The sequence below is a fragment of the Osmerus eperlanus genome, chromosome 3, assembly GCF_963692335.1.
Source record: "Osmerus eperlanus chromosome 3, fOsmEpe2.1, whole genome shotgun sequence".
NCBI classification, from domain to species: Eukaryota; Metazoa; Chordata; class Actinopteri; order Osmeriformes; family Osmeridae; genus Osmerus; species Osmerus eperlanus.
In genome coordinates, this window is record NC_085020.1 from 5,242,640 (window position 1) to 5,268,636 (window position 25,997).

Sequence of the window (25,997 nt, forward strand, 5' to 3'; positions counted from 1 at the left end):
TGGTCTGGGCTTTGTTTCGGAACTGGGGGGTGTGGAATGGGCATCTGGGGGATCGGTTGGGTGGGGTCCTATGGCCTAACATACTGCTTGTGTCCCAGTTCTGGTAGTTATTACTGAGCTGTCCTCCTCTCCCGCTGGAAACATCTGGAAGGAGCAGAATCCCCCTCCAGGACCCGCCAGGCCTCAGAGAAATTCACTGTCCTGTTCGTCAGAAAGACCCAGACTTGTGGGGGAGGGCTCCATTATTCTGCTCAGGTAGAAGTTCATTCCGTCCACCGAGAGTTAGCACGAGTCGGGGGTGTGTGGAACTTTTGTGCAATTTTTCACTGTTATCTCCACAGTGCTGAGGCCATGTTTTCTTCCAATCCCAACTTAATAAATCTAATGTTACTAAACCCTCTCTCCCTGGTGAGGACATTCAACCTCAACAATAATATTGAGACACCAAACCGCAGTCGGAGGAATGATTCAAGAAAAAGACGCTACTGTCCTTTGGAGGGTCAGAAGTGTAGGGGAGATTCAAGGAGCCTTTAACTACACACACACACACACACGCACAGTGGGAATATCAAAATCACTGTGTAGACAGTCATGATGGCCAAGTGGCTTTCGAACCAAAGATCTTATTCTCAACCCTTGCTTTTTATTGTCGGGATGTCTATGGAAGGGAAATGTACTGTAAATCTGGCACACTACAACACCACACCGATGGAGTACTGCTACAAATGAAAGGGAGTTGTATATCCTCAGAAAAGGAGTCATTGTGGGACTGTTAAATTTGAAACTTTGCCATAGCAGTAAAGGAAAGTATGCCACACTTCTGCATAGTCACATTCCTGTGTGTTCTCCCATTATCACCCAGAAACAGGTGTGCTCCCTGCCCTAAATCACCAAAGGGAGAGACGGAGAGAGGGCGAGAAGAGGGACGAGCAGAAGGGGGAGGTTGGGGTCAATCGCCACTCTGAGGGGGTGACCTACATCTGCTTCTGGGTTTCATAACTGTATGACCTCATCACCTCTCTTTCTAAACTGTTCCTTCTTCCCTCTTGTCTTGCTCTCTCATCACTGCTCCCTCACGTTTCTCCCTCTCCATCCCTCCTTTTATTTCCGTTATGTCCATTCCTATCCCTCCTGAGACTGTTTGACTGAGTCTCATGTCATCTGTGCTCCTGTTTCTCATTGGACATACCTGCATTTTGACCTGACCTTCTCCTCCTCTCAACATCTCTCCTCCCCTCTGGCTTTCAAACAGACCTCTCCTTTCAGTAACTCTCTTTTACCTCTCTTACACTCACCCCCCACTTTCATGCCTTAAACCCAAAACTCGGTAAACTCAGGTCGATAAGACAGCTGTGTAACTGATATCTTAATAGTGATTAATAGTGACCCTTACTGCTACCATGTAGCATGCATCCCCAGACCAACAAGCAGACAGACATTAGTTGGATCTAGGTCAGGGTTATAGTCTTGCCCAATTATGGGTCTGGTGGGGTGCAACAACTGCCTAGGTGTTATTTTTGTCTGAGGTCTGTGGTCCACTGGAAACTTCCCTAAGGCAACTTGTTCATTGATAACTTCCAGGATGTTTCTTACTTGATGAAGCAGCTTGTAGACCATGACATCACTGTCTCAGCTTTGATGTCGAGAGTTATGGTGTGTGTGTGGTTGTGTGGCAGAGGAGGGGGTGGAGGTTGAGAGGGGTATAAAGGATGTTTTAGCCTAACAAAGGAAATATATTTGTCCTTCACACAGTCAAATAAAATTGCTTCACACAGGAACAATTAATAGAGCCTTTTGAATTCAGAAAGGACTCTCGAGTGAAGACCTGGGTCTGCAACTCAGGACCTCAGATCCTTTGTCATCGACAGGAGAATCTCACATAGGACTACTAACTCTTCACTGGCCAGTACACTGTCCGTACCAGCAGTAGAGACCTCTGTGTAAAACTCAGACATGGTTCACGCTGCAAGTCTCAAAACAACCCAGGGGTTAATAGACCATGGCTGACATGTATGTAAACAACACTTAATTGCAGCTGGAAAGAAATTAAGGCAAGTCATTGCATGGTTTAAACATAGCATGTGTGTGTGCAACCCTTCAAGATCTTTTATAAGTAAAACTGTGGGTCCTAGATGTGGTGACTTAATGATCTTTAATCTAGACACATTACAGCCAACTCTGATGCGTTTCCACAGGCCTTCAGAGGGGTGTGCGTTTGTATGTGTGAGGGAGTAAGGGACTAGGATTCCATGCACCATGTGAGTAGGTGCCAGTTCCAGTCAGGCTAACATTAGCCTAGTTATCTGCCCCTCATCACACCCCACCTCTGTAAACACTTCCTGTGCCAGAGGGTGTGAGTACTTATAATGGGCTTACTGCCAGCAGGGGGGTGTGAGGGCGGGGGGGGGGGGGGGGGGGGAATGGGGTCCAAAGAGAAATAAGTGTGTGTTTGTGTGTGTGTGTCTCTCTGTGACAGTGTCAGTGCCACATGCCCTGCCTGCAGCCATATCCCCTGTAAGGAGCATGGTAATGTTGACCAGATGGATCGCTCGTCAAACACACAAACAGCACTCTTTTCGACAACCACCACAGTTCACAGCAAAACAGAAAACGCGATTGTGTCCTCTAAAAAATTCTTCATGACATACTCCAACCACAAAATACTACAAAATCCACAAATCATTCTCTTCTTCATAACTGAATGACAACTCGCTGTAAAAGTACTGTAAATCTGTGTAAGCTGTGTGTGTGTGAGCGAGTGAAAACTCTCCAGCAGAGACAATGATATTCCCCTTGAGCATTCTCAAAAGGGAACAATTCAACCAGTGTAACCCCTGCAAATGCACAGACACACACACAAAAACACATTCTCTTTAAAAGCTTTACTGCCAACAAACTCCTCCACGACGACCAAAAAAGAACTCTACTCATTAACATCTTAGAGTACAGTGGGGGACTGTTAGCTGAGTTAGCATTCAGTGCTAATCACACATCATTGAAAGAGCCAACCTGTTCCCATGCCTGACTTTACAGTGGTTACACATTATAATAATATCTACTGTTTGACAAAAACAGGATTAAGTTGATCACCACACTGGTTTAATTGTGGTTTGTAAAGAGTTTAAAACAAGAAAGTTGTGGTTCATAATGATGTTTATAAATTGTGGTTTAAAATGGGCCTGGCTACTGGCTGACCACAACTGTGGTTTCTGCAAGTAAACTGGCCCCCTCTCTCTCTTTCTCTCTCTCTCTCTCTTTCACTTTAATTCTATCCTGTGTCTTTCATTTAATACAGTGCCCATGTATACAAAGACAATGTGTTATGTGTGTGTGTGTGTGTGTGTGTGTGTGTGTGTGTGTGTGTGCGTGTGTGTGGAGGAGAAGGGGGAGGTGACTGTGTCCACATGGCAACAGCTCTCAACGGAAATCACAACCATGAACTACTTATAGGTTCCATAATCCCAAACACACCGTACTGATTCCAAACACACTATACCAAACAACCAGCAAAGGCCATACGTACCATACATAAAGGCCAAGCATGAACAGTATATCCTCAATTGAGATATCTTGTAATAAAACAACATGGTATCCAATGAAATGACCTAGATCCCGTTACTGAAAGCACTGACCATAAAAGTAGCAAGATAGTCAAAGAGTCTGATAGGATGCATCCAGCCTATCTGTTCTTCTCAGTCACTTGTTGATGATCAATCACAGCCTCCGCTCGGCTGCCACAGTGACTCCCTGGAGTCAGACCTGACAGAAACCATCATGGAGATGGGATTCTCCCTAAGCTTCACTTTCCCTCTAACGCTCTTCTGCATATCCAGCATATATGGAAGCAATTTAGCTTCTCTGGGTTGTCATGCCAGGTTTATGTATGGAAAAGACCGGGAAAACAAGTCCATAAAGATGCTTTATGGTTTAAAGAGCCAGTGACCTTTACCATAGCCTTTTCGAGCACCACAAACAGATGAATCAGTATTTCAGTCATTGGTGCAGTCAAAGCCAGAGACTCTGAGGAGAAGGATTTACATTTTCAGACACACTGATCTGGGATCCACCATTACGGAAGAAACAGTCAAAAGTGACCTGAGACCTACTGACCTGCTAACATAACAGATTTAGAAACCGTTTTGCCTTTTAGATTGTTGTAAAAGGTATAAATATGAACAGTGATCTATGGAGGATCAGGAAGATCAGCTTCCCTCATGACTGAAGGTTTAGCATGCATCTGAAGGTTTACTGTATACCGTCTGTCTGAGTCTCTGATCTAGAATGTTCCTGCAAGGAGGATGGCTCCATACAGATCAGACAGGCTCCAACAAATCACACTGACTAGACTACACTTGCATTCACGAACCATGAAACACACGTTTGACCCCAGAAACACTTAATACAGGTGAGTGTAAGAGACAATAACTGCCCAGTACTCATATTTTTGTTGGTAACTGTCTTTTCATCATGGTTCTGTCTGACACTGACTACATAGTGCATGGCTGCCCTGCCCCCTGCTGGTGACTAAGCCACAGCACAGTCATCAATACTCCAGCCCTGACACAGCAGAAAGCAGAAAGGCTGCACACTGTAACATTCCAGAGATGCCATGCTTTCACTACTAAAAGGTCAAACTGGGTGTTCAAGTATAAACAATGAAGTGGATAATGCTGTGCTTAAGCCACCATGTCCATATGTGAAAGGGGAGGAGCTGAGGGAACAGCAAAAAGTACATTTAAAAAATGACAGTGCAGACACGATTAGTTTTTTCCTTTATCAAAAGGTCCTGTCACAATTTACATTTTTTTCACCCCAAAAATCTTATTGTACAAAAAAAAAAACACTAGAAAAAGGTTAAACTTGAAACCCTTTTTCTGGGTATATAACTTCTCTAGTTAAAACACAACAACAATTAAATAGCTTCATCTTTCACTTCACAGCTCAGGAATGTTCAACTGTTTCCTGCAACAGAGGCACACCCTGGCTTGGCGGAGACAGAAATGTATGTATGCGTGTGTGTGTTATGTCAGTGAAAGTGAATGTGTTAGGTCAGGCTTGTGTAGAGTTCTCTGTACAGCCACAAAAGGGAAAGGTTCCACAGCAGGGCTGAAGCCAAGGTCTCCACAGGATCTTCTCCCAGGACAGCTGGCTAGGGGCTGGGTCAGATGTATGTGTGTGTGCCGGTGGAGGAGAGTGTGTGATGGTTTTGCTGTGATGCTCCACTGCTTTGGCGGTCTGTTCCAAGACCTCAGCATAGCGAGGCTCGCTGGCTGGAGTCAAGGGACTTGTCTCTGAGGGGTCAGCGTGGAGGTCAAACAGGAGTGGGGGGTCATGGTGGGTCACGTGATCTCCGTGACAGAGACACACCTTGGTGTTATAGCAGCCACCGGCACCAGTGGGGGAGAAGTTGGGGGTGAAGAAATGTGCCTTGAAGATGGAGTCACCTGCAGGCACACAGGCGACGTGCGCACGTTTTAACACCAACAACAGGCCTCAACAATCTACCTGTGTAGGGTGTGTGCGTCAGTACTCACTTCCGGGCGGGTGCCAGCGCACAGCGTTGAGGTAGACCCCACAGTAATGGAACATGAACTTGTGTTCTGAACGCCTCGTCCTCCCCTCCAGCAAAGGCATCAGATCATAACCGTCCAGAAGCCTGGGAAAGACAACTTATGTCAAAAAAAAAAAAAAAACGTGTACGATGCCATTTCCTGTTTGTTTTCCCATCTGGAGGACAGTAGGACCACACGGCCACGTGCCTACCTGTCTGAGGGCGTGGCCTCGGCAAGATTGATTAGGGTGGGATACAGATCCATGAGGCTGGTGGGCTCGTCTACTGCCTTCCCCGCCGGCAGCCTGCCAGGCCAGCGAAATATGCCTGGTACTCGAATGCCCCCCTCCCAGCCCCCCATTGCCTTACCCCCTGGGAAGGGGAGTTGCAGTCATGGCTTATTAGAGTATTTTAATTTAGAACGTGTGTGAGTGTGTATGCATGTGTGAGGCGTTTACCTTTGTATATTCCATTCCAGCCTCCATGTTGATCCTCTATGTGTCCTCCATGGTCGGAGGTGAAGTACATAAGAGTGTTGCTGGCCAGCCCCAAACTATCCACCATCTCAGTTACCTGGCCTGGGAATCAGACATGTTAAGTGTAATGTCGAAATAATATTGAGCAGACAAATGATTATATTGATTGCTGAATAACTTTTAAAGACTTCTGCATTCCACTATTATGTCACTGAATCCTCTATTTTCTCACCAATGATCCAGTCCGACTCCTCAACATTGTCTCCATAGCTACCGTGGCGACTGTGTCCTTTGAAGGCAGGAGTAGAGAACATGGGGGTGTGCACATGGGCTAGTGACAGGAACAACAAGAAGGGGCGGTCTGCGTTTCTGGTGTCAAAACGTCACACAAGAGGAAGTTACATGACAATCTTCATAGAATGCGGAAATGTAATTGTGACTGTAGTTTTAGACAAAATGTTTTGACTGATTGTAGATGTGGCATGTATAGAGAAGGTATCTAACCTCTCTATGAATCCCTGGGCCTCTCCCAGCAGCCTCTGGGGCAGGGTGTCCAAGTTCATGGGCTGCTCTACCACTTCCTGGTTTCTCATGATGATGCAGTTCCAGGTGGGCAGGAGTTTAAAGGGCACGAACCACACCATGAACGCCAGCATACTGAGAGAGCTTAAGGCTAGGATCAGCCACATACTGACTTCCAACAGGCCACTGGCATGCACACACACCTGGAATGGGACACGGAGGGGTAAGACACACAAACAATCACACACACACACACGCACACACACTTTCTCTCTCTCTCCCTGACACCCACCAGAGTGAGAAGGGCCAGCCCCCCCAGCAGTGACAGCTGCCAGAGTGTGTCCTGCAGGTCGGCCAAGACGTCATTCCCGGCACCAGGTAGACAGTCGTTAAATAGTGTGAAGGGCAAGCCATAGAAGAAGTCAAAGCCATGGTTGTTAGGGTGGTGGCAGTTGTCCCCTCTATTCTTGCAGTTTACTCCCAGATGCCACTTACCTACAAACACAGATACATGGTATTTTCTTTAACAAAAACAAACAAAAAAAACACGTCCTTATCCTTAAATGCTAACAACCCATCAACAAAAAAATATCCTTACTAAAACAAAACAACCTATATGAACATGATCCCTTTTCCCAAACATGTCCATCTCCAGAGTATGTTTCTTACCCACGAGGCCAGTGGTGTATCCTTGCTCCTGCAGTCTCTTGGCAAAGGTGGTCTCAGTAGGCGGCAGCCCCCCCGAACCCGCCAAGAACAGCAACACCTGTACACGACCTGTGCTGCCCAGGCCTGATACACACGTACAAAAAACAGCAGCACAGAGAATCAGCAAGGAGAAACAGTCTGGTAACAGTAGGTTACAACAACAGAGAACAGAGTGTATGTATGTGTGTGTGTGCGTTACCTGAGCGTAGAGCGTAGCGTCCAGTCATGAAGGCAGCCCTGCTAGGGGTGCAGAGAGGAGCAGCAGAAATGTGCTGAGTCAGCTTCACCCCCTCTTCTGCCAAACGATCTATGTGAGGGGTCCTGGGAAGCAGAAGGAGAGGCGCAGACACAGAAAGAGGGAGGGAGGGAGAGAGAGAGAAAGAGAGATTGCCCAAGTTCTACTCATTTTTGATGGAGGCTGGGTTTCTGGACTATCCTGGGTGTGTGACACATGTAGCCTATTATATGAGTATTGTAAAGGGGGTACAAGAGAGCAGTACAAAATGAGTAGTAAAGAGTAGTAAAGTCAAGAATACAAAGACACGAACAGGAGAAGAGAGGGAGAAACCAAGAGGAGAGGAATGATAAGGAGGAGCGGATATTCAAGTAGAACGAGGAGTCTTTGGTTGGTTCTGTCAGTGACAGCAGGGATCCAAGTTTCCAGGTATACCTTATAGTGTCATTGCCATAGCAACCCACATCCCCAATCCCCAGATCATCCACCATCATCAGGACGAAGTTGGGTTTTCTGTCAACATCAGCCTGAGTGAAATCGCTAAATGTGACAAGGAGCAGTAGGAGGGACACCTGTGGGCAGATCCTGTGAAAGGATAACGGTTAGGAAGGAGAGTGGTTAAAGTACAATCCACACTGGTAATAATTCATAAACTAGCAGTGGGAGTTATGTTACAACAGACTTAGAATACTGTATTTTCTTTGTGTTTCTACCTCAGAAGGCCTTTGAGCTCCATAATGTCCTGATGTCGTCCAGATCTGTATGTACACCAGGATCGAGGAAAATAAAACGTCTGGCTTAGTAAAGTAGTCGGCTTGTAGGCTACATAACTCCCTCGAAAACTCAATTCATGGCAGACCTAGTCAGGATCTTACGAAGAACTGCTTCACAAATATTTCACATTGCACATTGCGCTGCAGACTGGTCAACTAATTTACAGACTGTAAATTAAACATTAGCCTTGCTGATGTGAGTGTCCAGAGATCAAGCAAGCCGTCTTCCTGAGTCGAGGTTGACTATAAATTGGAGCAAACTAGTTAGGTATCGGATTGCATCATAACGTGCAGGTTAACATATCTCAAGTTTAAAGACCGTCCCAAATTTTCACTTTTTTACAACGTGGCATCGGTCCGTAAATGTCCACATCTTACCATAACATACCTCCTTCTGCCACAATGACGAGAATCAAAGTTGATAAATGCCACACTGCTTGGGCACTGACGTCGGCCTTTCTTTACCGTAATGGTAGTAATGCGCGTCAATGGGAGGAATCTGGAAATGCTGAGTTACCCAATCTTAATTTGGTCTCCTTATGATATCTTATAGGATCAGGGGGAAAAGGGGTTAGTTATTTTTTAGCCTAATACAGTGTAGGCTTAATAAAGAAGACCACATTGGAAAGAGTATATGCATTTGACCCCGTTTATTTCATCCTGTAGCCTAAGTGTGAGTCATGCAAGCATGACAGTAGAGTCATTGCTTGTCATTTGAGCTTCAATCAAATATTCCCATGAATTTTACCAGCATGACATTGCAGGTGTGGCTGATAGTTGAGATTTGGAAAATTTCCCATCGATAGTTGTTGATTTACTCATTTATCCCTCTGGCTCTAAATGTGTCATCATCAATTACTACCAAGCACTCCAACTGGGTGTTCAGCGCATTATTTTGTGTTTGTGAATGCATGTGTGTGTTAAAGTGTGTGTTTGTGTGTGTGAGAGAGAGAGAGAGAGAGAGAGAGAGAGAGAGAGAGAGAGAGAGAGAGAGAGAGAGAGGTGTGAATGTATGTGCAATTAATGTGTGCGAATCCCAGCACTAATAAAATCATGATTCATCTGACAGCACAGGTTTCTGTTTCTGTGCTTAACACAGATTGACGAAGACACCAAGCTACAGCAACACTAGGACTCAGATCAGACACACAGGTTCCCCCCTCTCATATCTTCTTTATTCACCTTTTCAATGTTATTTACACAATTCAAAAAGAAATTAAACAAATGAAACAATAAGTGCCAAGAGATATAAATCACACACATAAATTCAAAATGCACAATAACAATGAGATTCATTAAATAGAAGAGAAAATGGATAACTCTATATGTCAACATGTATTCTCTAAATATGTATTATACTCAAGATGTGTACAGTATAAGAAAGTGCTTCTCCAAAAGAGTTCTTATTTAATCACCAGTGAATTATGTTGTGTGTTTGTGTCAATTTCTCTTCTTTGTCTGCCACCACCTGCTACTGGACTAGAGAAAGATAAAGTGAACAGACCTCCCTGGTATCATGCTCATAGCCATGGAAAAGAAATGATAAAGAAGAGCTGATCTGCTTTGACACCTACGACCTACAGGTCATTTCCTGTGGCCTTGTTGATCCACTTCCTGCCACCTCTCAATTCACATCCTTCTCCCTGAACTGAGCTTATGTGCGCTGCCTTCATGGATCAAAAAGCAGAGAGCTGGTGAAGGCCCAATGGCCCACTTCACCTTCCAGGGAGAGGACGTGTACGTAACACATCTCTAGCAAACAATCTTGGTGTTCCTTATAAACTTGTTTATTTGTAATCTCTATGGTGATGCAGCATTGCGGTCACATAAATGTATGAGGTGACACATTTGACAATTCTAGGCACACATTGTCAGAACTGTTTTCTGACCCGTGTGACAGTCAGACAGACATGGTAAAGCATAAGTACACTAGCCTGCATGGGCAGACTGTGTCCAGGATAAGGCACTAGAGGAGGAACATCATTACAATGTGACACAGACTAGATCACCACTACTACAGGTTCAGTACATTCTATATTTCCAGACAAACACCCCGGTGAAGATACCTAAGCCCCGCCCACACCCAACACAAACACAGCTAAACTGACATCATCAGTCTGCTAAACAGAGATTCGAACGAATGCAAACTTTAAGTTTTTAAGTTAGAAGTGACATGTGTGCATCACTGTCACATCATTTTATCTAGGCTGACATCGAAACTTTGCACTATTCCCTTTCAATTAAGAGCATAGCAGGTGAGAGGGGCATTTAAAACTGAAGGTCCAAATAATCTAAAGTAATTATTGTCTTTTGATCTCTCAGGCTAATCATTGTATGTAAATCAGACACTAAAGGAAAAGTCCAATAGACAAGTGTGATTGTAGTTATCACAGGTACCTCGATTGCACTACAAAACAGAAGAAAAGAACCTTGTGGAATTAGTGGAAAAAAAATTGTTTTGGTAACAGTTCAGCTCTGTTTAGGGGACAGACAGTGTAACCCAACACTTTACAGAATCAGACTGATCTCAGACAGATATCCTATTGATACCTCTCTCACACACACACACACACCTACAGCTTGTTAGGAGTGGGGGTGGTCAGCCCCCCTCCTCCAGCCTCACTAACTCACAGTATTCTAACTATCCAGATTCAGGCTGAGTTGGAGCTTCAGCCTGGTTCAGCGAAGGAACTCCCGTCGGTCCTGCTGGTCTGGACCGCCACAGGGTCTAGGAGGAGCTCAGGAGGTTGCTGAGGACTGTGAACAGGGAACAACATGTACTGTTATGGGTTGGCAAACCCATGTATGCATGCACATCAATTTACATGAGTAAATGGTTCTAAGAGTAAATTAGCTACATGGCTGGGCTTGACCTTTGTGTGTGTGGGTGCGTGTGTATGTGTGTGTGTGTGTGTGTGTGTTGTGTGTGTGTGTGTGTGGGGGTGTGTGTGTGGGTGTGTGTGTGTGGGTGTTTGTGGGTGTGTGTGCTAGCAGGGTGTGGTTGGTTCCCTACCCTGGGGATCAGACTGTGCTTCAGCCTCCTGCTTCCTGGCGCTCTCTGGGTCTGCTGCTGAAGACAAAGGACATTTAACACTAAAGCGCTTAGCAGGCACACTGTGGGTACCATGCTCGTTTAAAGCCACAACTCACCACCTCTGTTCTTGAAACAGAGCTTCTTCTTCTGATAGGCGAAGTATCCACTGATCGCGCCCACCAGAGCCACACCGACTGCACTCAGAATACCCGCCACCGCCGAACCAGAGCTAGCCTCTGTGAAAGAACACATGGGTAGAACATTAACATCAAATCAAATGTTATTGTATAGCCCTTTTTACAAGCAATGTCACAGAGGGCTTCACATACGCCCATAGAACTGCCCCTCAGCCAACCTCAACCATCAAGGGGTAAGGGCTAATGTCAGTGCATGCAATCTCATGTACATACCCTGAATATGTTTTCTCAAAACAGTGTAGCGTACAGGTGTTGAAAACATAGCATCTTGTGACATGTACTATTCACGTTTCTCTTGTCTCCTGGCACATGCTGCATTCAGCACATACTGCCCATAACTTTTCAGTTAGAGACTGACATATAGTCGGCACAGTTTTGTCAGTGTAATGTCTCTGTTACTATAAACATACCAGCAAAGAGACCACAGGAACTCCAGGAATTGGGACATAATATCAATAATATAAACCTAAATCTCACTAATGTACTTTATAAAGACCTCAAACACAGTTAAACAACTGTGTGTTGTGCTGTGTGTGTACAATACTGTGTTGTGCACTGCTACTGCTAAGATGAATTGTTTGCTAATTACAGCCCTCAGGTTATCCTAGTGGCGGATCACTCATCATGCAGTGATTATGAAATGCTATAGACTAGAGAGTGCCGAGAGACAAAGAGAGAGGAGGGGGTAGCCAGGTGCTTAGATAATACTCCACACCCACCGATACCCGCACCCACACTCCACTTGGGTATATGTATAAACAAATACACAGAACATATACATACTCATGGCACGCACATTACATATATGACTCAGAGTACATTGTGTCCCTACAGGTAAAGATGATTCATACACACACACACAACACATACATGTGAAAGACTGGAATTTGAGGTAGAGAGGGCTGACATGAAGAGACAGGTAGGACATTGAGCCCCTATCTGAGGCCTGCATGTGATCATGGAAACATTTACAGCAGAGGAAGTATATAGAGCCCCTATAGAAACACTCTGGGGCAAAGGTAGGCAGTTAACGGCTTCTTTAAGTATGACAAAATAAACACATAAACATAAAGACAGTGAAGAGCTCACCTTGAGCCTCGGCTGATCCATCTGGGGCACAAACCACACACAGACACACATTGTTAGTCACAGGAACAATTTATGCTGACAACTTGTGCGTGTGAGATGTAATTTAGATGCAATATAAAATGTGTAATGACGAAAACATTCATTGACAATGAAACATACCTGAAGCGGCTTCTGCTGTGTGGGCTGGGAAAGGAGAGAGAGGACAGGGAGGGGGGAAAGGAAAGGGAAGAGGATCCAGACGAGAAAAAATAAATAGAGAGAGACAGGGAAGTGGACGGAGATTGAAAACAGATATAGAGTGAGAGAGAAACAGAGAGGGGGGGGATTAAGAGAGAACGAAGGGGGGGGGGGAAAGAGGTTGGATAGAATGAGAGAGAAAAGCGACAGAAGAAAGAAAGAGAGAGGAGGAAAGATAGCGAGATAGAGAGAGAGAGAGAGAGAGAGAGAGAGAGAGAGAGAGAGAGAGAGAGAGAGAGAGAGAGAGAGAGAGAGAGAGAGAGAGAGAAAAAGAAAGAAAGAAAGAAAGAAAAAAAGAAAGAGAGAGAGATAGTGGGGGTGAGAGGGTTGGGAAAGAGAGACAGTAGGAGTTATTCAACCTGGTATTCTATTGATGCCCTGGGGCTCATTGCTATAGAGTTTCTGTCCCGACTGGTATGCCTGAGAACATTTCTACAGCTTTTGCATGCAAACATCGCCCACCCTCCCTACTGCAGTGACTCACTTTCTTTGATCCACATGCAAACACAGCCCATGATAACAACTGTCTCACTCACCTTGCTCATGTTTCAACATGAAAAACGGACAGATTTTATGCCATTGCTGACGAATGCTAATCGGTATAATATAATCTCCTCGTTAGGATTGTTCTGAATAGTGTTTGAAGATAATTCCAGTTTTCTTTCTTTGGGATCCAGGTCAGACATACTGCACATAGCCTGAGGAAATCGACGTGTCATACTCTGACTGGAGTTTCTGGCCTAGATTACTTCTATTTTAGTTTTGAAACCAGTGAAGGTATAACTGGTGATATGGTAAATGCTGGCATTGATACTGGATTAAGCATTATTCTACAACTGGTATTAGATGACAATGACCCTGCCCCACCTTGAAGGCAGCATGGAAACATGCCTACTCAACTGTTGAAAAAGTGCCCCATTGCCTTGTATGTAAATAGAACAAGATCCAAACAGCTAGTGCTCAGCTGCATTTTTGGACTCAGGGATTCCTGTATGATTGTGCCTAGTACCACATTTAGTAGAAGACAATGTGTCTTCCAAAGATGCTACTGCATTTAAATAATTTGTTTGAATACAACTGGAATCTATTGGTTAACTACTCCAGTATTGTATACAGGTTCTGTAACTGCCAATGGTCTACAGACCTAGATGTATATTACTAACAGTGGTTAATACTGACCCACAGAACCTCCGCTGCGGCCCCGGCCTGGTTTCACGCCTTCTTCCACTGCCCCAAGAGCATCTGCCAGATTCAGATCTCCGTCACCTGAACACAAATCGACCAAGCACATTTAGTGCATGTGGTTGGATTTGTATTAGTGCCTTTCCTATACATTTACATTACATTTAGTCATTTAGCAGACGCTCTTCTCCAGAGCGACTTACAGTGAGTACAGGGACATTCCCCCGAGGCAAGTAGGGTGAAGTGCCTTTCCCAAGGGCACAACGTCATTTGCACGCCCGGGAATCGAACCAGCAACCTTCTGATTACAAGCCCGATTCCCTAACCGCTCAGCCACCTGACTCCCAGCTCCCTATAGCACAATACGCTTCCCATTCTGAGTAACCTTAATCACTCCTACGACCATCTCACCTGCTTCAGCTTCTGGATCAGCAGGAACTACAGACTACTTGTAGTTCTATCCTATCCTGGCCACAAGCCTATCACAGACTTTGTCGGGTAGGAAGTTACGGGGACATTCTAGCAGAAGTCAATCACCTGATGTTTTTTGCTATAATGAGAGCATGTTCGTTGTCAGTCGGCACCTTGAGGCCCCTTTTCCAAGCAACTGTATCCTGGATGGGGGACTGAGACACTACGAGACACTACGTCTTAGCAACTATGTTACTAAGGAATGAGGTCATTGCTAGTAATGGCATGAATTAAGAATTGGTCTTCATGATGAAAAAAACATCAGGAGAAAAGACTTCTGCTAGGCATAAATAAACTGAATCCATAGAGAGGACTACTTGATTGAAGATGATTGCTAAAATTAAAAAGTGGATATTCTTTCTCTTATGAAGATTCCTCTGGACTGGTTGGTCCCTCTGAAAGAGGTAGCCCATTTTATTATTAAACTTTAAAACAGTGCTGCACATAATGCAGGTCTGTGTCACTGAGTTTGAACACTATGTCAGGAAAAAAACCTGTTGGGGCACTTTTCCACTGTGTACCAAATCAATCATTCCCTACATACACACACACACACACACTTTGAGGATTGTGAGTATTGACATGCAAGTTAGACCCATTGGGGTGGTGAGGGGGGAGGGGAAAGGTTGTGTGAAAGTTGTACACAGGTTATTTGATGGTTGTTGACAAAGAGGCCAACAGTACCTGCGGCAGGCTCGTCTGGGGCTGCTTCCTCTTCTAATAAAGACAAATTAAAAAAAACAAAATGAGTTAATAGTTTAATATTCGCAAGTATGTTTATATCATTCAAACACAAACCATGCTAAAATCATGTGTGTGTGGAAGAGTCTCTCTCTCACCTGTCTTTTCCCCCTCTGCGGGGACGATCTTTTCTTCTGCCACAGTTTCTTCAGAAAACCCCTCTGTTTCACCCAGTGGCTCTGCTGTAGCATCTGGTTCTACCACCTCTGTATCTCCAGCATCTGGTTCTACAGCCTCTGTCTCCTCTGCAGGTTCCGTTTCTGATGTAGCCTCCGGTTCTGCAGGCTCTGTCTCCTCAGCAGCTGTAGGTACCTCTTCTGGTGCGGCTTCTGGTTCTGTGGCCTCCGTTTCCTCAGCAGCTGCAGGTACCTCTTCTGGTGCGGCTTCTGGTTCTGCAGGCTCTGTCTCCTCAGCATCTGTAGGTACCTCTTCTGGTGCAGCTTCTGGTTCTGTGGCCTCTGTTTCCTCAGCAGCTGCAGGTACCTCCTCCGGTGCAGCCTCTGGTTCTGCAGCTTCTAGGTCCCCAGCAGGTTCTTCAGCTTCGGTTACTTCTGGGGTACAAACATTTTTGTAAATTAATCGTTTTCTCGTATCACATGAGTATCTATTCCCAAAGAGCCCATACTGCTCTGACTGGTTTAAAGCTTCAGTTGAGATTAGATCACATGATATATCAATATTCAGTCATGCCCTTATTAACCTGGGACCCTGGGCTTTGCCACTAAGGTGGAAACTCAGCTCTAATGCAATAGTCTGAGTCATAAGTGTGTGTAAGTGTGTGCGTGTGTTCCACATAGAGCTGCAACATTCCTCTGTTGTATGCCAGAAACAGAAACAGTAACCATGCTCCCACTCTAGAAGTTCGCCTAATGGGCCACTGAGTCCGAGTGAAATGAGTGCACACACACACACACACACACTACGAGACAAGCAGCGACACTGCCAAAACATTAGATGTACAACATATTTTAATGCCAATAAATCTATTCTAGTGTTAATACATCCCCCCCTAACTTCTCTTCCCCTTAGTCACTCCATCTTTTAATCTATAGACAAGGATATACAAATAATGAGAAATTAACAGTAGGTTGAAAAAAGGCCTTGGGATTTATGAGATAACGAATTACACATACACAAAACATTGATAAAAACACAGGCAAAGGGGAATATTGCTAATCCACAAGTCTGTCACAAAAAAAAAACTCTTTACATTTAGCAAAGGTGTATCTCTACAACTTCAACCCTATACGAAAGGGAGGATGGAGACTATGCTTGGTCTGTTCTCGTCTGTGTCTGTTCCAATGTCCAATAGGCTGGTTTGGCCTGAGCGTGTGGGTGTGTGTGGGTGGGAGGGAGGGGTGGGGGGGATGTTTTTTGTTGCGTGTGTGTTTCGTGCCACAGTATATCCCCTATGCTTCACGTGTGTGTTAGGAGAAGGAAGTGGCAAACAGAGGGAACAGAACAGAATGTTCTTGTGAGTGGCAGAGTTGGGGGTGGGGCATGCAGATCTATAGGAGACCTGGACGAGAGGGAAGAGAGCGGGACAGTAGATAACTGGCAGAATCCCTTACACAACTGCTAAGATTCCATGAACAGGACACGTGTAAACACTCACCTCTGGAAACAGTTTCAGTGCAGTTACTCAGGATTTCTATGTTTGCAGTATTTTATGTATGCAATCATTAAAATGAGGGAAAATGCACAAGCTTACTGTAGTAAATATTGTATGTAGTCACATAAGCCATGTAGGGATGGTTACTGTCTATTGATATATATATAAATAAATGGGCCTTGCCCTGTAACAGTAGGCCCCCTAAAATAATGTGAGCTGCCTGTCAGTTGATATAGCAGGTAGTTGCGGAACACCTTGTTCCCTCAGGTACTACCATTGTGTTGAAGGCTGGAGTGAAAACTGTACTTCCGCTCTCTGTGGAGCTGTTCAGCCCCAATCATACAATCTATACACAGGCCTGGTAGCACACCTCCCAATAGACTGTCCGAGCTGTTGCGCTGTGTGTGTGTGTATGTGTGCGTGTGTGTGAATGGTGACTTCACCAAGCAATACACTTTCATGTGTCTTCACTGTTGAGTGTTACACACAACACACAAAGCACATGGCACACATCCCATAGCTCTTTGGTCTTTACCACTCAACACAGACACACGCTCACAACTGTGTACACACACACAGACACACAATAAATTTAGCTTTTCCCACCCTCTCATATACACATAGCCTTAGGAAAATCAAGGCGCTGAAACTGGTTCTGTGTTGGGTGTTGTCTGCAGCTGGGCTGTATTGGGTTACAGAGACCTGCCCTCCAGTTCTGCTAAACAGACACACACACGGAGAGAGAGAGAGAGAGAGAGAGAGAGAGAGAGAGAGAGAGAGAGAGAGAGACCCAAACTCACCCAATCTGAATACTAAATAGACTTTGTAAACTGTTACACCCCACAGAAACACACCCACTGCTTTACTTCAACAACAAAAAAAGTGGGTTTTCATATGAAACACCTCTCTGACCCATATGACCTGGCAGGGTGAGAGCAGACTAGAGACAGCTTTGTTTCAAGAGAAAAAAGTGCATGATTTAATTAGGATCACATAGCATACAGAATAGTTTTTTGGGGGCAGGGTCTACATAATAGTAGTCTATGTATTGTCACATAGACGGCTGTTATATGACCCATAATACAGACTTACTGGTGAGAGAAATACTTTAGATATAGATGGGCTGTAGACTACAGGCCCACGCCCATGTAGGTCAGTAAAACCATTAGAGGACACACCTATACCAAAATGAGAGTTGGCACAGATTTAACAGTAAGTACATTTCAGAGTAAAAAAATCCTAGTGGATGTTAATTATAAAATGGTTGAAAACATAAGCAGCTCCATATGGCACGAAACAGACAAAGAAACCCAGCAGTAAATGCATCGAAGCTTACCTTGCGACTGAGCCCCGATGAGCAGGCTCCCTAACAGCAGAATCCACAGGTATGACATCATGAGAACACCGTGTTCTGGTTCTGTTGGGCTGAGTTTACCTTTTCTCTGATCACTGATAACAATTTTTTGAGCAGCAACGGGGATCTACAGCGGGTTGTTAAGGTGAGCTATATTATCATGTTTGCAGATGCTCGGTGATGCTCCCTTGGTTGCGTCTCCGCCGACTGTCTTTGTTTGAGGGAACTTTAAGGGGCGTGCCATGACGTGCTTGAGTCCCTTCACTAGACTGACAGGTAGGCAACCCAATCATATTTCCCACTTTTTTTGATCGTCTCCGCCTCCGGTTTTGAGAAAGTTAAAGTTTACATATCTGTTCTGAAGTGGTGCGTGCATGCATCCACATAATGTCGAAAGAAGGACACCATGACCAAATGTTTATGCCACGGAGGTAAGAGCGGTAAAAGTACTAAATGTACACTACACTGTTGTCCACTATCATGGAATTACAAATACTTGTGTTGACCTGCATATTAATTCACATACATCAGACTCATACATAGAATGGAAGCTCATTCACAAATAGGCGCTATCTGTGTACGTCCACTGAGCACCACAAGTGTGACAGTCTGGACCAACGGGTATTTTATTCTTTTGAGTCAACATGAACTGCAGCCGGTCACTTTCTGCCGCGCGTTTTTATGGTCAATCACACTTTACAAGAGATAAAGACATCCGGATTTCCGGTATTTGCCAACAGGTGGCAGCATGGCGTCAACTGTGGACATTTACAGCCACCTAGTGGTGGAAAATAAACTGATCACACACGCGCCCGTGTTCTCCTTTTAACTCCACGGTTGCTTTCGAACTTCAGAGGGTCACACAAACTACGTTGTTCGATATTAGGTAATGGCTCAAACGCCAATATAAAAAAGGTTAAAGTAAATATACATGGATCATTTTATTAGTGTCTTGGCATAATTATTACAAATGTATTAAACAGTACAGTCCCATGACTGTTCACACATCTTTGTAAAAACGTAGTTGATGTTAAGTATGATGGCACGTTACACCTGTTACTCCCTCAGAGCCGGTCAGGTAGCCAAGTAGTAAGTCTTGGTCAGAAATAGAACATCAAGGACCAGATTTGTCTTTTAGGCTGTTTCCAGGTGGATAATCTTATCATTGATAAGCACAGGCCCTTACTGCAACTTGGAGCTAGAAAACGTGACATTGGCAAATTACATCCAGTGTCTTTCCTGTGTAACCTTCCTGTTTCTTTGGTCAACTATTTGACTGTCCCTGCCCTATGGGCATTTGCCTTGACTTTGCAGAAAAGCAGACACATGGGTGATAAAGTTCAATCCACAAAAACATTGAGTCTGTTAACTGGGCCACTCAAATGGTGTGCAAAGGCCCATTCTAAAACCTTAGAAAAACTCACCAGCAAATGCAACGGGATTTACAAAAACAATGTCCGAACACATTCAGAGATGCCCCTTCTCAAATGATCTGACAGAATGAGAGTTTCTTGGAAGGCTAATAAGATGGACTGAATGCGTCTACAAAAAACACCATTCATGTCAGACAACAGTACTTTGAAACATAGCACCTGACCAAATACATTTGTAAAATATAACCGAAAACCTTATGCATGTTGTTTCAGTCTGTGAGTTGCAGTTGTGGTTACATGCAGGAAGATCTAGGCAGCAATTGGCATAAGACAGCAAATAATATTAACAATAATTCTTATTTGGACAATTCCATTTACAAAAAAAGTTAATTTACGAAATAAAATCCCCCCATTCCAAAGAATATCAGCTCACCAATCCCAACTAAAGTTTGGTCTGGTGCATCCCTGTAGGAGGGGCTGTTTAGGTTGGTAACGGGGGTATAGTTGGTTTAAAGACTGGGTTGAATCAGCAAGAGTTTAGTAGTTGCTTGAATGACGGGTCTGAATGGACATTGTGGCAGGCTCGACTGATCAAAAACTCTGGGTTTTAGTTAGTCACATCTTGTTGAAGCACTCCTTGGCATTGGTCCACACCTGTATGCCCTAATAAAAGAGTTTGGGTTCAGTAAAACCTCTAGAAAAATAGGATGACGAGCACTGAATGCAGGATCGTATTATGTAGGTGTGTATTATGCAGTGTACTATGTAGGATGACAGGGTATGTTATCGTCACGTTAAATGTGGCCTACCTTCTTGCACATGCTGATCTGCATGATGGCGTAGCTAATGAGCGCCTCTTTCAGGTCACTGTCCTTCTGCTGCTTGAAGTGCTCAATGTCCACCCACGCCGCCTTCACAAACTCACTGCGGGCAAGACACAGCGTTTTCACATCCTCATCGCAACTGGTGAAGCGAGGAGAGGGAGATATTGATGAAGAGATGGGAGGAGAGGAGTGGGGAGAGAGAAGGCCTTACTCGCACTCTGCATTCTTCTCTTTAACAGTCTCCTCCCCCTCGTCTATCTGCTGTTCCAGAAGTTGCAGTCTGGCCTCCCTCTGCTCCGCTGTCTCTTGACCAAACAGCTTACTGGTCATCCCCTTCAGGGAGAACGTACGCACGGTCTGCGCTTACAGAGGACAGATGGAAGGACAGCATTATCCAACATGAAACATGGATGTCATTAGTATATTGGGGTTTGCAAAGTTTCATTATACATTTTTGGCAAATGTATAATGAAAGTGATCATTTATTTATTTAACTAGGGGTTAAATAAGGAAACTGTATGTGTGTGTGTGAGTGTGTGTGTTGAGGATCAGGGGCTTCAGGGCTTACACCAGTGACAAGCTCCTCTTTCTGCTGTTTTTTGCTGGTGAGATCCAGGGCTGCCATCTCCAACTCGTACTGATTCAGTTCGTGTTTTCTGCACACTGCCCTACACAAATATAGAATGTTCTTAAAACAGACCCCCAAACAAATGATGAGTTTGCATAGGCAAAATCACAACATATGATGTTTGCCAGCATATAGTCTGGTCTGAAGTTGATGGGAGAGAATACCAAGCTACGTAGACAAATGCAAAGTAGCTCACTCACAAACAACAGAGTAACTGACACCAAGATTACAATCTAACGGCCTACTTTAGTGCTTCTGTGTAGAAGAGATACTCCTTCAACTGGTCAGCATAGTGCTCCTCTTCCTCCAGAATGTCATCCACGGATGCAGCATACCTGCACCACACAGGTAAATCAACAACACACCTAAAAGACTTGGGATAGTCAGTGGTAGAGCTCCTTCATATACAGTAAAGCAGCTCAAGGGGGGTGGGGGAGTACTGGTGAGAGCTGACTGAACACTAGCATCTCTTGTTTCATGCTAACAACACATACCTGGTGTGTGGGTAATGTGACTGGTGTGTGGATAATGAGACTGGTGTGTGGGTAATGTGACTGGTGTGTGGGTAATGTGACTGGTGTGTGGGTAAGTGACTGGTGTGTGGGTAATGTGACTGGTGTGTGGGTAATGTGACTGGTGTGTGGGTAAGTGACTGGTGTGTGGGTAAGTGACTGGTGTGTGGGTAATGTGACTGGTGTGTGGGTAAGTGACTGGTGTGTGGGTAATGTGACTGGTGTGTGGGTAAGTGACTGGTGTGTGGGTAATGTGACTGGTGTGTGAATAAGTGACTGGTGTGTGGTTAAGTGACTGGTGTGTGGGTAAGTGACTGGTGTGTGGGTAAGTGACTGGTGTGTGGGTAAGTGACTGGTGTGTGGGTAATGTGACTGGTGTGTGAATAAGTGACTGGTGTGTGGTTAAGTGACTGGTGTGTGGGTAAGTGACTGGTGTGTGGGTAAGTGACTGGTGTGTGGGTAATGTGACTGGTGTGTGGGTAAGTGACTGGTGTGTGGGTAATGTGACTGGTGTGTGGGTAATGTGACTGGTGTGTGGGTAAGTGACTGGTGTGTGGGTAATGTGACTGGTGTGTGAATAAGTGACTGGTGTGTGGTTAAGTGACTGGTGTGTGGGTAATGTGACTGGTGTGTGGGTAAGTGACTGGTGTGTGGGTAATGTGACTGGTGTGTGGATAAGTGACTGGTGTGTGGGTAATGTGACTGGTGTGTGGGTAAGTGACTGGTGTGTGGGTAAGTGACTGGTGTGAGGGTAAGTGACTGGTGTGAGGGTAAGTGACTGATGTGTGGGTAAGTGACTGGTGTGTGGATAAGTGACTGGTGTGTGGGTAAGTGACTGGTGTGTGGGTAAGTGACTGGTGTGTGGGTAAGTGACTGGTGTGTGGGTAAGTGACTGGTGTGTGGGTAATTGACTGGTGTGTGGGTAATGTGATCTGACATATTGTGGGCTGCAGCTGGTGGCTGCTAGAGGAGCCATGTCCCCAGCTGCTGAATATCCGACATGGGACATGCTGTCTGTCTGGACCCTAACCCGCTGGGACCGACTGACCTCTAACCCCCAGTGTTGAGCTCGACCATCTGGAAGCAATTTAACACTGGGCGAAGGGGAGTCCTGTTACCTTGGATACTACTCCAGGGAAACGGGCCAATCCACTCAAGTCACTCAATCTACTCTCGTTGGCAGGGCAAGCTGTCAGCCGTAGTAGTCTGGCAGCTTCTCTACGTGTGTCTGTGTGAGTGTGTTACTTACGCGTCCATGTGGTGGCCAGCACTCTGTAGCCCATCTCCCATCTCCTTCTCTATGGCGCTCCACTCGCTGTGGAAAAAAATGCACTCACATTTACAGCCTGACTGCCACATCATAATCTATATCACATAACACCTAGGTGTATAAATAATAGCCATTTCATACTGTACACTTAGTACAGCTACGCGAACCTGTCCCAATTTCCATCTTTCTTCCTACCTAAAAACTCTTCCATAGTTTCCATGGACCTTGTAGACCCCATACAGTCGGTCTGCCACCCTCTGAAAGAGAGGACAAGCTAAGGTAAATTACGGCTATCTAACGTTGTAGTGTAGAGTGGGTTCAAACGACTGTATATTCAGGTATCGGTGTGCTCTAAAAGAGCGCCTAAGTGTACTAACCGCTCGCACTCGGAGCAGCTGAGAAACCACGGTCTGGAGTTCGTCGCTGTAGTGCTTCAACTCTGTGAATCTCCTGTAGGACACAAGACAATTTTGTTTTCATATAGTCCTCCCACTAAGTTACTTTCACGTCACACGACAGAAGAACTCTGAAGAGAAACTGTAGAATGTTACTATGTGATACCGATAACACAGCAGAACAGTGGAGCAAAAATGAAATACTAGGACAATCATAAACATCCAGTCTATATCAACCATAGTCCAAAACAAATACAGCCTCTTTTTCCAATACATCAATCACAAAGGTTTTGGTGACCACAAGGGTTTGGGCCTTGCCATCATAAAAAACACAATGTTAACCTACTTGTCTGGGTTCTTAACTCTGAACATGGCACTTAAAGCTTTCAGCCTGGAGTCAGCCTGTAACAAAGACAGACAGTCAGGTAAATGTCATCCTTAAGACAGTTCAATAGTTTCAGAAGGTTAGACAGAACATTTTCAGGTGTGCACACCTTAGCTTGAAACCCTGTCTCAAACACCATCTCCCTCCATCCTTTCTCCTGTGAACATACAAAGAACATCTCAATCTTGAGAGGAACATCCCAAACACAAGAATACCATCAAAGAAGTGACATCACCGAGGAGGAAGGCTTACTTCTGTGAGGAAGAGAAAGAAGATGTTGTCGTTCGAGAGGCCAGCGTGTGAGGCCACACGCAACAGGAAGTTCTCAAGACCAACTCTCCGTCGTTCGACAAAGTCAGGGTCCAGGTTATCAGCTGACAGCTTGTGCCACACAAACTCTGCCTGCACCAAACAGGAAATGGAAAGCGATGCATCAGCATGTGGCTTGTTGTGTCAGTACATGGGAGCTATGTATAAGGGTTTTCTAATGTTTTCTCTATTCTCAGGATAAAATGTAAAGATGTATTTTCGATGACAACATTCTTCATCGTAAGGTGCATTCCATTCTAGAGTGTTCCTTCGAATACACTCATCCACTACAACTGATGTAGTGCCAAATTTCCTACACAGTGTCGGTAAAAATGTGGAAATAAGCCATTGCATCCACTCACCCTCTTCTCTGGTAGCGGTGGGACAACGATGAAGGGATAAGCCACCAGCAGATAATTTCTCAGGAGTTCAAACTCGCTGTATCTCCTCCACACAGAGTCAGGTGCAGGGCTTGTGCCTTCAGTCACAGTGTCAACTGGCCTTTCACACAAGGTGGAGAAACTTATTTACATTTAGTCATTTTTAGCAGACACTCTTATCCAGAGCGACTTACAGTAAGTACAGGGACATTCCCCCGAGGCAAGTAGGGTGAAGTGCCTTGCCCAAGGACACAACGTCAGTTGGCATGAACGGGAATCGAACTGGCAACCTTCGGATTACTAGCCCGACTCCCTCACCGCTCAGCCAACTGACTCCCTGAGATTTGTTATTGTTAATGTTTAACAGATATTAACTAGGTCTATGAGACCTAAAAATGTGTGTTAGTCTCATGTTTGGCACCGAGCCTAGCACCAGGAGCAGTTGTTGTTTCCGTTTAGACCCGTTCTTCTACTTTTTTACGATACGATAAGTCTATGACATGCTTAGGGAAGTCCTGGCAAGGAATGGCATACTATGTTTCAGAGAAGTTTACCTTGTTTCAATGAGGTAAACTGTGTACGTCTCTTGAATGTTGACAGCATTCTTCCCAGTTCTTTTGTCTGCCTCTGCAACTGATATCTCCATCTTCCTGAGAAGAGCGGTCCCTTTCTCGACCATCTGCAAGTGGACAACACAAACTGCTCACTGCTGATGCATGTATACTTTCGGGTGCAGTAGCAAACATGCAAAATACGTGCTAGCTAGCGTATCGAGCTGCATGATGTAGCTTGAAGTAGGTTGGCTGTTAGCTAGCTATCTAACGTTAGCTAGTTCTAGTAGTAACTAGTTAGCTAACTTTCACCACTAGTAAGCGTCGTTGTTGGCAGTAACTTATGCTAACTTAGCTAGAGTCCAACCACTCACTATAATTGCAGCTAGTCGTGAAAATGACTTTGGAATGGAAGAATAAACAACCGAATTTAACAAATCCAAAATAATGTTTTTGTACAGTGTTTACTAAGCTAGCCAGGGCGCTGGGTAGCTGAGGCTACATTTCTGCTCAACCAGCTGTTGATTGTTTGAAGTCACTCTCGCGAAAGTCCGTGGACAAGCTGGGCCTGGACAACTAAACTAAAAGAACAGTTATGAAAAATACACTGTCCAGGAATAATATCGTAGCCAATACTTTAATTTTAAACTTCGATCGGAATCCTGTACCGTATTTCTAATGTTGTTTTCTAGTTCAGAAGATGTGATGTCGATGTTCCCGATCACCGCTATTTCCTCGGTTCCAGAATCAGCCATCATCTTGCCGAGTGCTGACTGTCAGCTGCTGGCCACGGCGCCTCTGCTGTAGGTCGCATGCGCGCAAACTCAAGTTTGCACTCACCTGAATGTCATGCGACTGACAGAAATAATAAATCCTTTAAAACCATTAAACAAATGTGTTTCGGTTACTGGCTTTTGTCAGTTTTTTTCAATTAAAAAATGTGTTCAACATGAGACAAAGTAAAAATATGTACTATTGAATCGGGCTAACTAAGCAACCTGTTGATAATCAAAGTGTCTATCAGATTGGGTTATCAGATTATACTGTATGCTGCTGACTGTGCCATATTCAAAATAATATTTCACTTGGTGGAAACATATTCAATAATTATAGCCTACATATTTCCAAATAAATGCACCAAAAAGAGCACTACCGTGTTTTGAACGTTTTATTGTTTACAAAATGTGT

At 44.7% G+C, this 25,997-nt stretch overlaps 3 protein-coding genes across 4 annotated transcripts in view; all 3 read right to left on the reverse strand.

The window, feature by feature from the left end:
* Positions 1-18,410, reverse strand: part of si:ch211-39i22.1 (uncharacterized) — a 75,358-nt gene extending 56,948 nt beyond the window's left edge. The window contains exons 1-7 of the mRNA XM_062456739.1: positions 18,165-18,410; positions 15,315-15,767; positions 15,160-15,192; positions 14,002-14,088; positions 12,745-12,768; positions 12,586-12,606; positions 11,419-11,535 (exon numbers count right to left, since the gene is read on the reverse strand). Coding sequence (XP_062312723.1) covers positions 11,419-11,535; positions 12,586-12,606; positions 12,745-12,768; positions 14,002-14,088; positions 15,160-15,192; positions 15,315-15,767; positions 18,165-18,225 — 796 coding nt within the window. The 5' untranslated portion in view covers positions 18,226-18,410. The remainder of the gene's footprint in view (positions 1-11,418; positions 11,536-12,585; positions 12,607-12,744; positions 12,769-14,001; positions 14,089-15,159; positions 15,193-15,314; positions 15,768-18,164) is intronic.
* Positions 4,761-8,674, reverse strand: arsh (arylsulfatase H). 2 transcript variants are annotated; one of them, XM_062456736.1, is made up of 11 exons: positions 8,206-8,674; positions 7,928-8,077; positions 7,457-7,578; positions 7,219-7,341; positions 6,842-7,044; positions 6,532-6,752; positions 6,260-6,396; positions 6,010-6,129; positions 5,764-5,923; positions 5,535-5,656; positions 4,761-5,444 (listed from the first exon to the last, which is right to left on the reverse strand). In XM_062456736.1, the coding sequence occupies exons 1-11, from the start codon at positions 8,226-8,228 to the stop codon at positions 5,050-5,052; spliced, it is 1,776 nt and encodes a 591-aa protein (XP_062312720.1). In that variant the 5' UTR covers positions 8,229-8,674; the 3' UTR covers positions 4,761-5,049. The 2 variants fall into 2 exon arrangements, with proteins under 2 accessions (XP_062312720.1, XP_062312721.1); XM_062456737.1 differs by lacking the exon at positions 8,206-8,674 and having other exon boundaries at positions 7,457-7,715; positions 7,928-8,050.
* A 692-nt stretch (positions 18,411-19,102) lies between the features above and the next one.
* On the reverse strand, positions 19,103-25,636 carry snx4 (sorting nexin 4). The gene is made up of 14 exons (XM_062456742.1): positions 25,478-25,636; positions 24,813-24,937; positions 24,241-24,379; positions 23,822-23,971; positions 23,679-23,726; positions 23,531-23,586; positions 23,167-23,239; positions 22,985-23,046; positions 22,769-22,834; positions 21,253-21,342; positions 20,948-21,047; positions 20,591-20,736; positions 20,365-20,479; positions 19,103-20,218 (listed from the first exon to the last, which is right to left on the reverse strand). Exons 1-14 carry the CDS (start codon positions 25,565-25,567, stop codon positions 20,171-20,173), a joined length of 1,308 nt encoding a protein of 435 aa, XP_062312726.1. The 5' UTR covers positions 25,568-25,636; the 3' UTR covers positions 19,103-20,170.
* Between the last annotated feature and the right edge of the window lie 361 nt (positions 25,637-25,997).

Excerpts from the sequence above, each read along its gene's own strand:
- arsh (XM_062456736.1), bottom strand. The coding sequence starts at position 8,228 with ATGGAGCTCAAAGGCCTTCTGAG. Across the intron at positions 7,045-7,218 it reads ATACACCACTGGCCTCGTGG|GTAAGTGGCATCTGGGAGTA; the intron begins GTAAGAAACATA and ends CTGTGTTTGTAG. Across the intron at positions 5,657-5,763 it reads GAGGCCACGCCCTCAGACAG|GCTTCTGGACGGTTATGATC; the intron begins GTAGGCACGTGG and ends TGTCTTTCCCAG.
- snx4 (XM_062456742.1), bottom strand. The coding sequence starts at position 25,567 with ATGATGGCTGATTCTGGAACCGAGGAAATAGCGGTGATCGGGAACATC. Across the intron at positions 24,938-25,477 it reads AAAACAACATTAGAAATACG|ATGGTCGAGAAAGGGACCGC; the intron begins GTACAGGATTCC and ends GTCCACTTGCAG. Across the intron at positions 22,835-22,984 it reads AACTATGGAAGAGTTTTTAG|CGAGTGGAGCGCCATAGAGA; the intron begins GTAGGAAGAAAG and ends TTTTTTCCACAG.